This window comes from Eutrigla gurnardus (genome assembly GCF_963514095.1).
Source record: "Eutrigla gurnardus genome assembly, chromosome: 2".
In the NCBI taxonomy this organism is placed as follows: Eukaryota; Metazoa; Chordata; class Actinopteri; order Perciformes; family Triglidae; genus Eutrigla; species Eutrigla gurnardus.
The window spans coordinates 18,756,236-18,770,611 of record NC_139916.1 but is presented as its reverse complement, the minus strand read 5'-3'; the positions used below and the strand labels follow the sequence as shown (position 1 = coordinate 18,770,611).

Genomic DNA, 14,376 nt, shown 5'->3' with positions numbered 1-14,376 from the left:
TTCTGTACAAAATTACTTCCTGCAGTACCTTTAGACAGAGTCAGGCTAACCGTTTCCGATTTCCAGTCTTTGTGCTAAACTCCCCTTAAAGCTGATTGCTATAATAACTGTATAATAACTGTAATCTCGCACAATTATCAAGAGTCTATCCCCAAATGTCTGTTTTCTTTAAAACTGTTTCCTTAAATCTATATTATATCTGAATAAGTAGTTCTGTCAAACAGTTTTAAAGGTGTTGTAAAGATATTGCAAGCATTTCTATTGCCTCTCAATGGCTTTTAACACAGCGGCAGCTGAACCAGCGGCTTGTAACTAACGGTGCTAACAGTGTTTACTTGGGGGGACCGCCATATCAGCGCAGTGCAGAGCGGCGGCCATGAGCTAGCCAGTTGGGTACGCTCAGGTAGACATTCCTCCACTATATCTTATGGCAAATATTTTGTTTTGCTATGTTAATCTCTGAATATTCAATTCAGCACCTTTAACTGAAATGCTGTTTAAACTAATCTATCTGATCTGACCCTCATCTTCTGTATCATTTCCTCATATAGAGCCCCATTATCCCCCTCCCCCTCCCCCTCTTGCTCTCTGTTCTGTCGGTAGTAGCTCAGCAGTGGTGAATGCCTGCACTTGAGGAGTCTTGTGTGATGGGCAGGAGGGCTAAGCTCCTTAAGCCTCGCAGCTGGGGCGCTGCAGATATCCGCCTTTTCTCCATTCCTCCCTCTGTCTCTTTCTCGCCAAGCACAGTTTTCTATCCCCATTTCATGGTCCCTTATTCTGTCTGCCTGCCTCTGTATCCCTCATCTGTACTCCTCACTCCAGAACCAGTTCTCAAAGCTGTTTTGTTCGTCCTTCTCCTCATCCTCTTTCTGTTTTGCTCTCTCCTCAACTCTTCCGCTTCCTGTCCTTCTTGTATTTAGCATAAAAAAACAGTAGGATGTTCCAGAGAATTTGTATAATCTTTGTCCTGAGATTATATGCGGTTGGTTTCCTTTATTGCCAACACTTTGTGATGAAAAATTGGTAATTTGTCAAAACGACAGGTAGAAAAGACTATGTTGGTAACAGTAGATGAGACTCCTTTCACTGACAGCAGTGGAGATGTAAAAAATGTACTGTCAGGATCAGAAATAGATGGGGGTGGGGGTTCTCTGGCATTCCTCTTCAGACTGCTTCAGTCTTTGGGAGGCGGTGGCAGCTGAAGCTCAGCTGTAGCTATTGTCATTTGTGTGTGTGGCTGCTTTCACACATGCTGCATGAGAAGTAGGGAGTTCAGAAGGTAGAAGGGAAATAAGATATAAAAGTTGAGGTCACGCTTTAAATGTCTTTCAGACATGCCATGAATCCCACAGCTCACATGGCGGCCATTATCACCTCTCTGAACCAACCACGGCAAGGTTTGTGCTGAGTGCAAAACCAGTGGTAATAACACACCTACGTTCACACCAATATAGGAACATGCAGGAATGAGCAAACACTCAACAACACCGGATATCAGGAAGGAATTGAGTGTAAGCAATAGCAAGCTAAAAATAAAGTATTTTTATTCTTATATTTATTATTAAGTTAGATTTATGTATATATATATATATATATATATATATATGAGTAGAAAATATGTTATAGGCAATTAAACATATGGTTAACAAAGCATATAGTGGGACAATAATGATGTGGATTGGCATTGGCTCTATCATCATGCTTCCTCTTTGGTTAGTGAAGCGTTTTTCTGACACGCTTCTGGTAAATCCGCAGTTCATTTTACGCCACGTTACAATTCAAAGGTCAAAGCATGTCTACTGCTACTTAAATCGTTATTTGCTGTGCAGACGATCACAATAGAGTGATGTATTTAACGTTGGCACGCGACGTTTTCAGGGTCATATTCTGCACCATCCCACGGCGGCAGCTCGATGCGCTGCCAGTGTAGCAGCAGCCCTCCCTGACCTCCCCTCCCCTCCCGTGTGATTTACAATGACATCAGATAAGTGAACGCCACGACTCTTCAACACCGACCACGTAGGGAGGGTGCACATTGATTGGACACATTCTGAGGAGCGTTAAAGTGTTAAAGTGCTGCCAAACTCTATAAATCCAGGCCTCGCCATTTATTGCTACTTCTTTTCACTAAAATGAACAGACAGCGCTGTCTCACCCCACCCCTCGTCTTACTGACTTTTTCCCTTTTTTTCTAATGCAAATGTTTGGGTGAGAAAAGGATCAATGTCTGTGTAATAGCTTATTGAATTTTGGTGTAGATTGTGAGAGAGAGGTACCTGGACACAAATGAAGATAAGAGATTAAAAGAAAACACAGACAACTGGAGCCACAGTAGATTTGACAAACCCTGACGTGTGCACACGCAGGCATGCACACACCAATATGCTGTGACTAAGGCCTCTCAAATTGGCAATTCATTTAGCCAATTTAGGTTTAATGATCACAGAGGTAATGTCAATGTCAGTGACGTCGCTCTAGCCTCTCTGTATTCCCTGCCTGCCTCCATCTTTGCGCTCCGCGGGACGGGACGCTCTTGTGACATGCTGTCTAACAGAATGAAGTCTGATGAGAGGCAGAAGCACTGCAGGGTCCAACCGATTTAAAAAAAAAAAAAAAAAGAGAAATGAAAAAATGTAAAAAGAGATGCAGCCACCTTTAGTTACAGCTCCACACTCCAAGGAGACCAACAGCTTGGCACATGATGCCAGTCGCCTCCCATCTGCATCTAAATGGACTGCTGTGCACAGAAGACTCTGAAATGGGCTTCATGTGGCAGATTAGCCAGCCTTGCCTGACAAAACCCCCCGTCGCTGTCACTGCAGCAGAGACAACTCAGTGGGTCTGTTAACCCACTGCATCCACTGCCTTCTTGTTTGTCTTTCCCCCAGGTTCTGTGCACAAGGCAACATGGAGAAGAAAAAAAAGAGTTGGTGGCAGATTGCACCATTAAGATGTTTGCGATCGTCATCTGTTCAACGTTGTTTTTGAGTGGGAACGCAGCGCTCCCACATGTTTGGGATCAGGTTATCATCATAACCATTTCTCTGCAAAATAAACACTTGAGATGATTCGTTACGTCAGCTCTCTCCCACGTGGTGTAAATGTAAGTGTGTTAGAGGGGCTAACCTTTAAAGAAACAGAGTGCTAACTTTGTCGTGATTGCAGTGGGAAGATGGCTGTGTCTTAGTGTCGCATACTGCTGCTGTGAAGGACTGAGCATGAAATCCAATTTAATGCAGCGCAGCTTAGCCTCAAGTCAAAGGCGGCTATTTCAACCAGAGCTGGGGACAGGCGACAATACACACATACGCACACAAACGCTTCTAGTAAGAATTAATGATTTAAACGGAGTAATGTACGGGCTCAGCGCTGGTTAATGTTGTTTGTCTGTGTGAGATCTGGGGAACAGGGTGAAGGGGAGAGCCGGGGAAGGAGACCACAGTTGATTTCAGTGTGCACTTTGTTTTAATGATAGATGCTGTGCACCCCAGCGGCCAGGCTTAAATGCCATCCCTCAGAAGTCCTCTTTCACTGGAAATGTGTGTCTCTGTTTTTATGCAGTGCTTCGGAGAGCAGTCAGTCCTGCAGCCCCACGCTCTGATTTCATGCAGTATTTGCAACTAATGAAGACTTGGGCTTCCCCCTACAGATTTTGCACTGCGCTCATTAAAATTTAAATCATTATGTAATGATGGTAGTACATTGCTGTGTTTGGACTTTTCCCTACAAAAATGTTCTCATTGGAAATTCTGTGTCTGGATTATGAAACCTCGCAAAGAGGTAAAAACTCACTGAGAGGCAAGGAGATGGAGAAGAGGAGCAAAGAGGAGCTTGGGTGAGTGGTTGAAGTTGATTGAGTGAGGAAAAGAGATCTGGAAGAGCGAGGGAGATGAGGTGGAAAGAAAAGGAAAGCGAGGAGGGGGAGGGAGCCGCATGTTTTGAGGTGAGTCCAAGGTGACCAGAGGAGGTAAAGAGACATGTTAACCTGCAGGTTAATGTACAGAAGAAATACCATCTGTTCGGTGAAGAAAGCAGTTTTACTCCACACAGTTCAAATTTTATGGTGTTTATGTGTTCAAAATTTCACAGGTACGTTGTCAAAGTGGAGAAAGGAGTCCATTCGGTGCGGCTACTCATAAGGGTTAACCTTTGGCTGTCACATGCAAAACGTCATCCGCGCATGACCAATTTTTAGTTATTTATTTTTTTCCCCCTAAGGTTGTCGACATGCCATCTCTTGTTTTAAGCATTTAGATGATCATGAGACGTGGAGTTAGGAAGACAAGTCGTGTATGCTTCATTTTTATATAATTACATCAAAGGTAGAAGCGTCTCCTCTCCTCATCCTTCTGCATGTGTGTGCAAGTGTAGATAGGCTACTTCAAAGTCTTCTCCCCCTAAATGGAGGCGTTTTCAGGCTGATGTCTCCATGCATTTCACACTGCTTCTTCAGTGCCCAAGTGCAAGCCCTTGCCAGGCTGAGCCCCCCCCCCCTCATATCCAATGAGTTGATTATTCTGCTGTCCACGGACAATGACAAGTAGTTAACAGAGTGCCCTCATAATCACTAAACAGAATATGCAACTCATCAATATAAGACAATTCCAGCTGAATAGTGTGCAGCTTTTTCCCCCCTAATTATTTTGTTTAAACCCACTAATTCTGCACGTTTGCAGATCCATCCATCCATTTTCTACCGCTTATCCTGTATTTAGGGTCACGGGGGGGCTGGAGCCAATCCCAGCTGTCATTGGGCGAAGGCAGGGTACACCCTGGACAGGACGCCAGTCTATCGCAGGGCCGACATGTAGAGACAGACAACCATTCACACTCACATTCACACCTATGGGCAATTTAGAGTCACCAATTAACCTATCCCCATCTTGCATGTCTTTGGACTGTGGGAGGAAGCCGGAGAACCCGGAGAGAACCCACGCTTACACGGGGAGAACATGCAAACTCCACACAGAAGGAACCCGGGCCGACCCGGGAATCGAACCCAGGACCCTCTTGCTGTGAGGCGAGAGACGTTTGCAGATATATCAGATATTATATTTGTATTATTCTATAGAATTAGATTCCAGTTCTGGCTGCATATTGTTTGCAACTTGTGTGATCCAATCATGTTTTCAACATCTCCAAAGTGTCGTTAAAGTGATGGTTGGAGTGAAATGCACCCTAGGTAATTTCCACCATGACATCCAGCCATACACCCCCTCGGAAGCATTTTTAGCGATGGTCAGCATTGGTCAAGATAGCCGCTATCAGCCGAATGGCTTAGTACTAGCGCTATGGTACATTTTGTATATCTCGTAAATTATCCCACTAATAATGCATGGAATGTTACCAAACTTCTGCAGTAGTACACATAGGGTCTGTACTCACAAAACGAGGCATTTGAAAGTTTGTAAGTACACCAGGAGTTTATTTAAAAGAACACTTGCCTGATAGCTTCTATCCTCAGCTGCTATGCTACCGCAGCCTAGACGCCACTTCCGTGTTTACCCCGCCAATGCCGTGACGCGAGTTTCACGCGAGAGTATGAAAAAGTTTTGCTAAATGTTTATAAATGCTTGTATTATCAGGTCAACAAGTGTTGTCCTGATAATACAAGCATTAATAAAAATGTGTTGACCTCAAAATACAAGCATTTATAAAAACTCAGTGAAACTTTTTCATACTCTCGCGTGAAACTCGCGTCACGGCATTGGCGGGGTAAACACGGAAGTGGCGTCTAGGCTGCGGTAGCATAGCAGCTGAGGATAGAAGCTATCAGGCAAGTGTTCTTTTAAATAAACTCCTGGTGTACTTACAAACTTTCAAATGCCTCGTTTTGTGAGTACAGACCCTATGTGTACTACTGCAGAAGTTTGGTAACATTCCATGCATTATTAGTGGGGTAATTTACGAGATATACAATACCAATACTATAGCGCTAGTACTAAGCCATTTGTTGATCGCCCTATCCTGACCAATGCTGACCATCGCTAAAAATGCTTCCGAGGGGGGTGTTTGGCTGGATGTCATGGTGGAAATTACCTAGGGTGCATTTCACTCCGAACCATCACTTTAAGTCCAAATGTAAAACTTCTTTGAAAAAAGTTCCAAATTCACAACATGCCAAATCTGCCATTCAAATAGCAATGTACCAGATGCAGGCACACCTGACTTTTAGAGAGAATGGGAGATGACATTCTGACTGGTTTTCATTCACGTGAAGTACAAAACAACCTATGATTAATTAATTAACAGACTAAATTCAATGCAGTACCCCTTCAGTCTTACATTGAGTGTTCAGCCTATCAACTAATCTCAGAACCCCCCTGGAACTCTGTTATTTTCACTCATCTTATTTCCACTCATCTCTGTACATTTATGAAGTTGACCCGTAAAGGATCAGCACCATATTTTTTGCAAAATTTTTAAACATTGTTTCTGTTTTAATGCATGACCACAATCTTAACCTTAAGAACCTTTATCAAGCGTTTATTTGCGTAAGGGGCATCTGATCAGAAAAGGCTGTTATGTGTCGCTCTGGAAGTCATGGACAAATAATGATTTCATTTAATTCGGAGGACTGGTTGAACATTTTTCAACATTGCATTTTTGTGCAGTTTAGCAAGACTATGCGACCATTCATGCCCACATGCCTCTTTCCATTGCCTTTATATGTAATTATGCCACTCAATCTAAATTTAGCTATGTGTTCTGTCTAAACACACCCTTCAAAAAATGTTTCAGTTTTTAGAAAGCTGTAGGAGGCTCATTCACCTAGCCTCAATCCACACTGCTCTCGATAGAGAGCTTTGTTTCCGGAAGAGGCTCAGGAAGCTCATGTCTGGCTCTTCGGGGAACAACCTGAACCTGGCTGCCAACCTTCTCTTTCATTACACTGCGGTCATGATGGAGCACAGTTTGAAGCAAACAGAGAGTGCATGAAACCAGGCAGAGAAAAGTAAGGACCATTAAGAGATCCACCGTGTCAACATGACCTGTAGTCCTGCCCCACATCATTATTCTGTGTGTCACACCATTTACACACCTGCTGGGAGCTGGCAGACCACACTACTGCAGATTCAGACCTACAGAAACCTGAGCATGTAGAGTACACAAGCAGACACACAAAGGCACACATGTGCAAAAGGGTGAACACAAAAGGAAAACAATGGCTACAGACGTACAGAAGCCAGGTGCATGTCCTTATTATGATGTTAAACAATAGAGAGCACACAAGGCAATGCTCACCTGATGTGTAATAGAGAGAAAATCTAAATGGAAGAAAAAGGAGGATGTATGCAGCTGTTCTAAATATCGCTTTGTTTTTCCACTGAAACGGAAATTACAGGCTACGTTTTGGGAACTGATGGGAGTCTGAAGGCCAGATTGTGGTTTTATGCTATAGCTTGGTCTTGGGTTATGCAGGGTGATTCAGGCTGGTGGCCTATGCTGCTGTGGTCTGCATACCTTCAGGACAGTTAACAACAAAGAGACTTAACCCATGGGTCTATGTGCAGTCTTGCCATTTTTGGCGTCCTTTAAACCAGTAAATTACAGAAGTGATTTGTGCAGCAGGTTTCAAGGCCTCCTACTTTTATAGTCATGGTCTTAAAGTCCTCTAAACTTAATGTCTTTATCATTGCTTTCCGAAGCAACACAGATGGACATTTTCTACTCTGACTCCCATATCATCATGACTGGAGAGTTTGCCTTCCAAAACCATTACATACATACATTACATGTGATTGTTTGCTGATCTATCACATGTGAATTAATCAAACCAAAGCTGCAGCTTTGGTTTGATTAATTTTACGCTCAAAACAGGCACATCTATGGTCCCTATAGAAGGACTTTGGTGATCCCGTTACTTTTTAACCAGCGAGATAAGCAGGTTGATACCTTTGTTTTTTATGGGAATTATCTCAACAACTATTGGATTGCCTTTAAACATGGTAGGATCTAGATATCCAGGTCGCCCAGTGAATAAACCTTAATGACAAAAATATCTTCAAATCTACCAGATGGATTGCCACAAAGTTTTGTACAGACATTTACTGTATGTCACATTTTTGTGACTTTTTGCTTTAAATCCATCATAAGTTTGAATGTCTTGACAACTATTGGAGGAATCAGCATAATATTCATGTCTTTAACAAATGATGAATTTGAATTAATTTGGCCATGCCAAGACTTTGCCGGGAGTAACAGTAGACTTAATAGAAGTTGTAGCCTGGACGAGCCCTGACCAATCATAGCTTGCTGTATTTACAACATGCTGGACGTGCGTACTGTGGGTAGTTGAGATTACTCAGATCACCTGATAGCATCACATCATCCATCTTTCACTTCAACAAGTTTTAAGAGGGGAGCACTTTCTGTTCTTATGGGTCATAAGGCACTTTGGAGAAATTGCCAAACTAAGTGAGAGAAAGCAACGTTTTTGTGACGGCAATAGCTGCCCCAGATATTCCATTTGTTGTCTTTCACTATGGTAAACTACACAGGACAGAATAAGCAACTGTGTTACTGCTGACGACCAAGTATTGTTGGATCGGACCGTTCTCCGATCCCAGCATACCGTAAATTCTGAAAGAAATGTGACGGTAAATGAGAAATATGTCCTATAAAAGGTTATTTTATGAATAAATAAACATATTATTTATCCTGGGAAGACTGCATCTGTAATTATAGACCTTCAGAGAGAGATATAGATTAGATCTATAGATTTGACCTTCCTTTCTTTGTGCGCTGGTTTGGTTCCGGTTTCACAAACGTATGAAATACATGTCAGATTGTCGAACGAATTCAAGCGTCCGTTTAAAATGTCAATACCTTTCATCCCTTGCTGCATTTCCTGAATTCAAAGGTCACGTTGTTTATCGGGGACAACATGCAGCTGTTATTCTTTCGGAGGACATTGATGAGTGGGGAGATTTTGTGTGAATGGATTACCTCTGGTTGAGTGGACCGTGATGCGCCAAGGATGTTTTTTCATAGTGCTGAGTGAGGTCTTTGCATCAGTCTAGAAGAAGCCCTGGCCCATTTTTAAATAAATAAAGACCTCAGACCTCAGTCTGAAATATTTATCATAAAAATCACTAAGTTACTGAACTGCGTTCCACACTCTTCTTCACCGAGGGAGATGAAGCTCCTTTAACCCATTTCTTTCTTACTCCACTGCTGATTGTGTCGACGTGTTTGGCATTTCATTAATGAAATACAGTATTTAGACGACGGTGGACGGGGGGGGATCTCTTTAATGATGGACAGATGGAGATGTCATCGTGTTTCATGGGCACTATTTTGGTCTCTGGACTCACACCAATACCTCAGTAAAGTAAACAAACGCAGTATATAAAACCCTTTTGCGCCATGTTGCTGTGATCTTGTCTCAGTGTGTTCTGTGTCTAATACATACAGAGTTAAAGCCTCAGCTCCAGGGAGGGATTACCACAAGCTCAAACTCACACTCAGATCACAGGAAGACGAGCAGGGGTAAGAAAATATAGTAGTAAAATGTTTAGTAGAACAAGGTCATCGCAGTTAATCAAATCTAAAATGAGAAGCAAGCATTAATGTTCATAAACTGACAAGATGTTGCAACCGAAAAATGTGAAAGTCTTCGCTGCGTCACGTTGATTAAAAAATGAATAAATCTAAAGAATCTGCATTTTAATCTTTAAATAAAAATCCATGACAGGACGTGTGTGGTCTTAGGATCATCGTTAAAACAATAATGTCCCTTTATGTATTTCATTCAATCAACACATTCTGTAATATTCTGCAGTGATAAACATCAACATTATTACACTAAATGCTTTTTTACTAAACAATATTATTTTAATATACAGATAGTACCTACATTATTATCTCAGATTACTCTGAAGTCAAATCAAAGTTAATATTGTTGCATTTTTTTATTTTGTTACTTTTGAACAGGTTTGGTTCAGTACTTTTAAACCTGTAGGGAAGGTCAACTGTATAAGCACACGGCCTTTTGACCTCTTCTGTCCGTTTTATATTGCTTTTAATGCCATTGTGTGTGTATGTGCAAATAAGGAAACTTCTAGACCGTCATGTGCGTATGTGTATATGAATAACTGATGACTGCAGAATAGCGTTGAACAGGATCAGCAAGGACCCCAACTCCCACCATCCTACAGATTTCCCCCTTTTATCACACCGGTCTTTTCCTAATCATGACTACATGACAAAGTCAACACATCTAAGTGGTTGACAGCAGCATATGAGGCCAAAAGTTTGTGCCAGAGATGAGTGATGACCTTGGCAGAAGAGGAATGCAACTGTAGAAAATAACTAAACGTTCGGATCAATAGGAGAGAAAAAGGATTTCTGAGATCATCTTACCCAATAGCATCCTGTAGAAGTCCACTTTCAACTTCTCTTTCCCACGTTATCTCCTCGCTTGACTCCTCTCTCCCTCAATCGGCTACGGACGTGACTCAAACCTTAAGCGTCCACCTCTCTGGCTCTCGAGACTCAGTGTGAGACGAAAAAAGACATCCCGACATCACAGCCTTCACTTTGCATCGCTACGCTGTGCCTCCTCCGCTCCCCTCGTCCACATGAGATGCTTCTCCTTCAGATCTCGACACGCGTCTCTTGCTCAGCCAGCTGTTGCCAGAGGAGGAGCACAGCAGCAGCCCCGGCTGCACAAACGCAACCTACTGCAAGGAAGCCTGTAATTTATTCACTGTTATATATTCTATCCAGCAGCAGGAACACCAGAGAATACAGTTGAGATGGAGCTCTACCTCACTGGAGGAACCTCAGCACCACACCGTACCTCTCACTCTCTCCCTCTCTCTCTCATATTTTGGGGTTGGGTATAACCTAAAGGCACCTTGCATTCCTGAGCTGCTATTGGCTGGAGGCTCAGCCAATGGGAGCAGTCAGAGCAGAGCATTTTCTTTGGGTGTTTGAATGAGGAGGCAGAGTGATAATGCTGCTGTCGATTCTGCTCTCCCTCTCCCTCCGTTACCCTTTTTCCCTGCTGTTTATTATTGACTGTTTTTTTCCCTCTCACGTCTCCTCTTGTTTCCCTCCATGATCTGCCTCGTGCTTCACACTGGCAGCATCTGAAACGTGTCTCCCCTCACAACATCCTCCACCTATGTGAGGCTGATATCTGCTCTGTTCTCCCTTTCTAACTGTTTGTTGGAAGCAGACACGGAGGTGCGACGGAGACTGACGGCTTGGACGCCTCGAAGTGTTGGAGGGAGGGGAGACTGAGGTCAAAGCAGACTGACTGAGGATGAAGGAGGAGCATGCAGGCAGCTGTTTGACAGGCAGGCACTCCTAAATTAGCTCAGAAAACTAAACTGTAGTTAGTACTTAATGCATTCAAAGCTAATGTATATGTAAGACTTCGGCAAATTATTTCCCACGAGATCAGGCAGCATGGCCGGCAGCTTTAGACAAGGTAGAAATAATTGATAGTAAATAAATATATACAGTGAAACAGATAAGCCTGTGAATGCCAGCCTGTGCGTGTGTTTAATCTTGTGTGAACCCAAGATGGGGTGTGTGTGTGAGAAAGGGATACGGTTTCCTCATTAGTTGAGTCGGGCTGAATAATGCAGGTAGGTGTATTGTTGTGGCCAATGGGCCAGGTGCTAATGTGGCTGTCTGAGGTTGAAGGGGCAGACACAGCATGACTTTAATGGATGTCACCATGGGAAACTGAAATCCGACCACTGGACTCGGGTGACGCACCATTCTGCATGTGTATCTCTTTGGGGATGTAAGTTAAGGCTTTAGGGTGTTCACTTATTTAACATTTTGCTTCTGTTGCGTTTGAAAGATCTGACTGCCAGGTTGATGAAATACAAATAAAGTGCCAGTGTGTAGCGTTTTGGGTGATCTATTAGCAGAAATGTACAATATTCCTAACAATGTTTTCATTAGTGTGGAATCACCTCAAACGTAGAGATATTTCTGTTAGCTTAGAATGAGCCCTCCGTGTCTACACAGAGAAGCCGGTCCTCTTGAAGGAGTTCGCCGTGTTGCACCGCCATGTTTCTACGGTAGCCCAAAACCCAACACTGACCTCTCTGTTTGAAATGACTGGATTCTTGTTTGAAATGAGAAAATATTGGGATTATATTTTATGCTTTATGCTGCAAAGTATAGATATAATGATTCAGGTTTGTATCAGGGTAGTCAGCTGTGTACAGTAGAGTGCAGTCCTGTGTGTGTGTGTGTGTGTGTGTGTGTGTGTGTGTGTGTGTGTGTGTGTGTGTGTGTGTGTGTGTGTGTGTGTGTGTGTGCATGCGCGTGTGATTATGTGCATGTGACCTCACCCATCCTATCATTCGCTCATTCTGCCCCAGGAGGCCATAAATGTGTCGACAGGCTTGTTGAACGCTAATTTTAGCCGTGATCAGTAGCTGTGAGTACTGGGCGGTCCTGCCAATATTTAGTGAAGTCTTCATTTCATGTGCAACACCGGCGACACAACCTTAAGCACTAGTGTTCAATCAGCCACTTACAGGTTGAAGTGGCCAAGCAGCCAAAAATTGAGAGACGAAAGCAGCGTTTACCCACATAACTTGTGTTCTATCCCGCATGCACGGGCCTGATTCAATAATGTGCTGGAAAATCTAATTATGTCAAGTACTCCTTGACAAACGGATGAGAACATTATGAGTTTATGTTGTTTTTATTGGTTCTGCTGTTGGGATTTGCAATGAAACTTTCCCAGGAAAAGCTAAGTGATTTTTTTAATGTTTTTCAGCACATTTGAATCCCAAGCTTATAAAACGGAAAACGTCTTGCACTTCATCACACGTTGCTCATTATTTCTCCTGCATCTATTAAACTCCTCAATCTTTCTATGATGCTGATGAAAGAACAATTTGGTCAGGAATGTGAGGAGGCGCACAGACAGTGCTCGTTTTTTTTTTCTACAAGCACCAGTTCACTCTCTTTCTCTCCCTTCCCATCGCCTCTCCCATCATTCCTCTCCTGCATCGTACCGATGATGTACATGAAAGGTCGGGGGTCAGGCCGGGTCTAAGCACACATTCAGTGAGTGCTGACGTCAGTTAGAGACTGGCCAAACTTTCATCAAAGAGAGAAACCTTCAAAGCTCCGTGGAGGACTGTCACTCGCTCTTTGTTTCTGCTCAGAATATTGCAATAATGAGGGGATCCTGGCTTTTCCACCTCCCGGTTCAATCTAAGGTGATCAAAGGAGGAATGCGTGGAGTTGGGGGTCGGTTTGCATCGCTCAGAAGTCGGTGATGAGCTTACCTGAGCCCCACATTGGTCACCTCTGTTCTTCCCAAGGTACGAAGTCCGGTAGAGTCCAAAGGTGTCAGCCGACATAGAGTAATACAGACAGGTCCTCTCTGCGTGGATTGAGTAAAAGTACGCTCACGTTACTGTGCAGAGAGACTGTGAAGTAACACGGAGCGACATGAGCGCAGCACCAGTCAGCTGGAGAGTGGAAAGGGAAATGCTCGGCACAGGCAGCCACATACCAACAGTGTAGCTGCCTCAAACAGCAGGCAGCTTGATGTTCGGCTCCTTCATCTTCCTCACAGTCTCTTTTTTCGTTTTAGATCCCTTTTAATCCCTCCCCGTGTATCTCTGCATTTCCTATATGTGTTTTTTTTCTTCTTCCTGCCGTCACCTCTTTCCCGGGAGCGAAGGAAACAAGTGCACGGGATTCCAGAGGCTAATTCTGCCTCTTAGGACGGTGGAACCTAATATGTGAGGACAACTGTGGCAGGAGGGAGATCCAGGCAGAGTGTAAGGAAAAGGAGGGGCAGGGCAGAGACGAGGGAGACCCAGCGACGGATGGCAGATCTGAAGAAATGAGGACTGGAGTGTGTGTGTTGTTGAGGAGGAGGAGGGTGGCAAGCTGTTGAAACTTGAGAGACATGAAGGAGAGGAAGCAAGTGTTGACATGCAAATATGATTGGCGGATGAAACAAATGGATGCAGATAAGTTGTTACGTTAGGTAGCACTAACCAGAAGGACAGGCTCATCAAAAGTTGAAGCGATTAAAGCCGGGCATGAACTGCCTGGCCGGGGTGCACAGTTCGAGCTGGTGTCTGAATCCATCCAGGACTCCTGAAAATGACATTCCCTCACAACAAAACTGCTTTATGAATACATTGAGTCTGTGGAAGTCTGAATAATGAAGGGTTCGGCTTTGTGCATGGGTCAAAAACACAGGGCTTTCACAGAAGACTGCTGTATGCCTCCCTTGTTAACCAAGTACTTGGTTGCGTTCTTGTTTTGTTTCAATTTAATAGTCTTTTTAAGCCAAACCATGATAGTTTTATTGCCTAAACCTTGTGTTTTTTGGTTTTGTTCGTCAATTTTTAAAAAAAATGTTTTTCAAACTGC

At 43.4% G+C, this 14,376-nt stretch overlaps 1 protein-coding gene across 1 annotated transcript in view; it reads right to left on the bottom strand.

Moving 5' to 3' along the window:
• LOC311033105 (zinc finger protein 385A-like) overlaps positions 1 to 13,410 on the bottom strand; it is a 28,069-nt gene extending 14,659 nt beyond the window's left edge. Inside the window, exon 1 of the mRNA XM_084040294.1 lies at positions 13,272 to 13,410. Within this exon, the coding sequence (XP_083896420.1) occupies positions 13,272 to 13,284 (13 nt within the window). The 5' untranslated portion in view covers positions 13,285 to 13,410. The remainder of the gene's footprint in view (positions 1 to 13,271) is intronic.
• Positions 13,411 to 14,376: the final 966 nt, after the last annotated feature.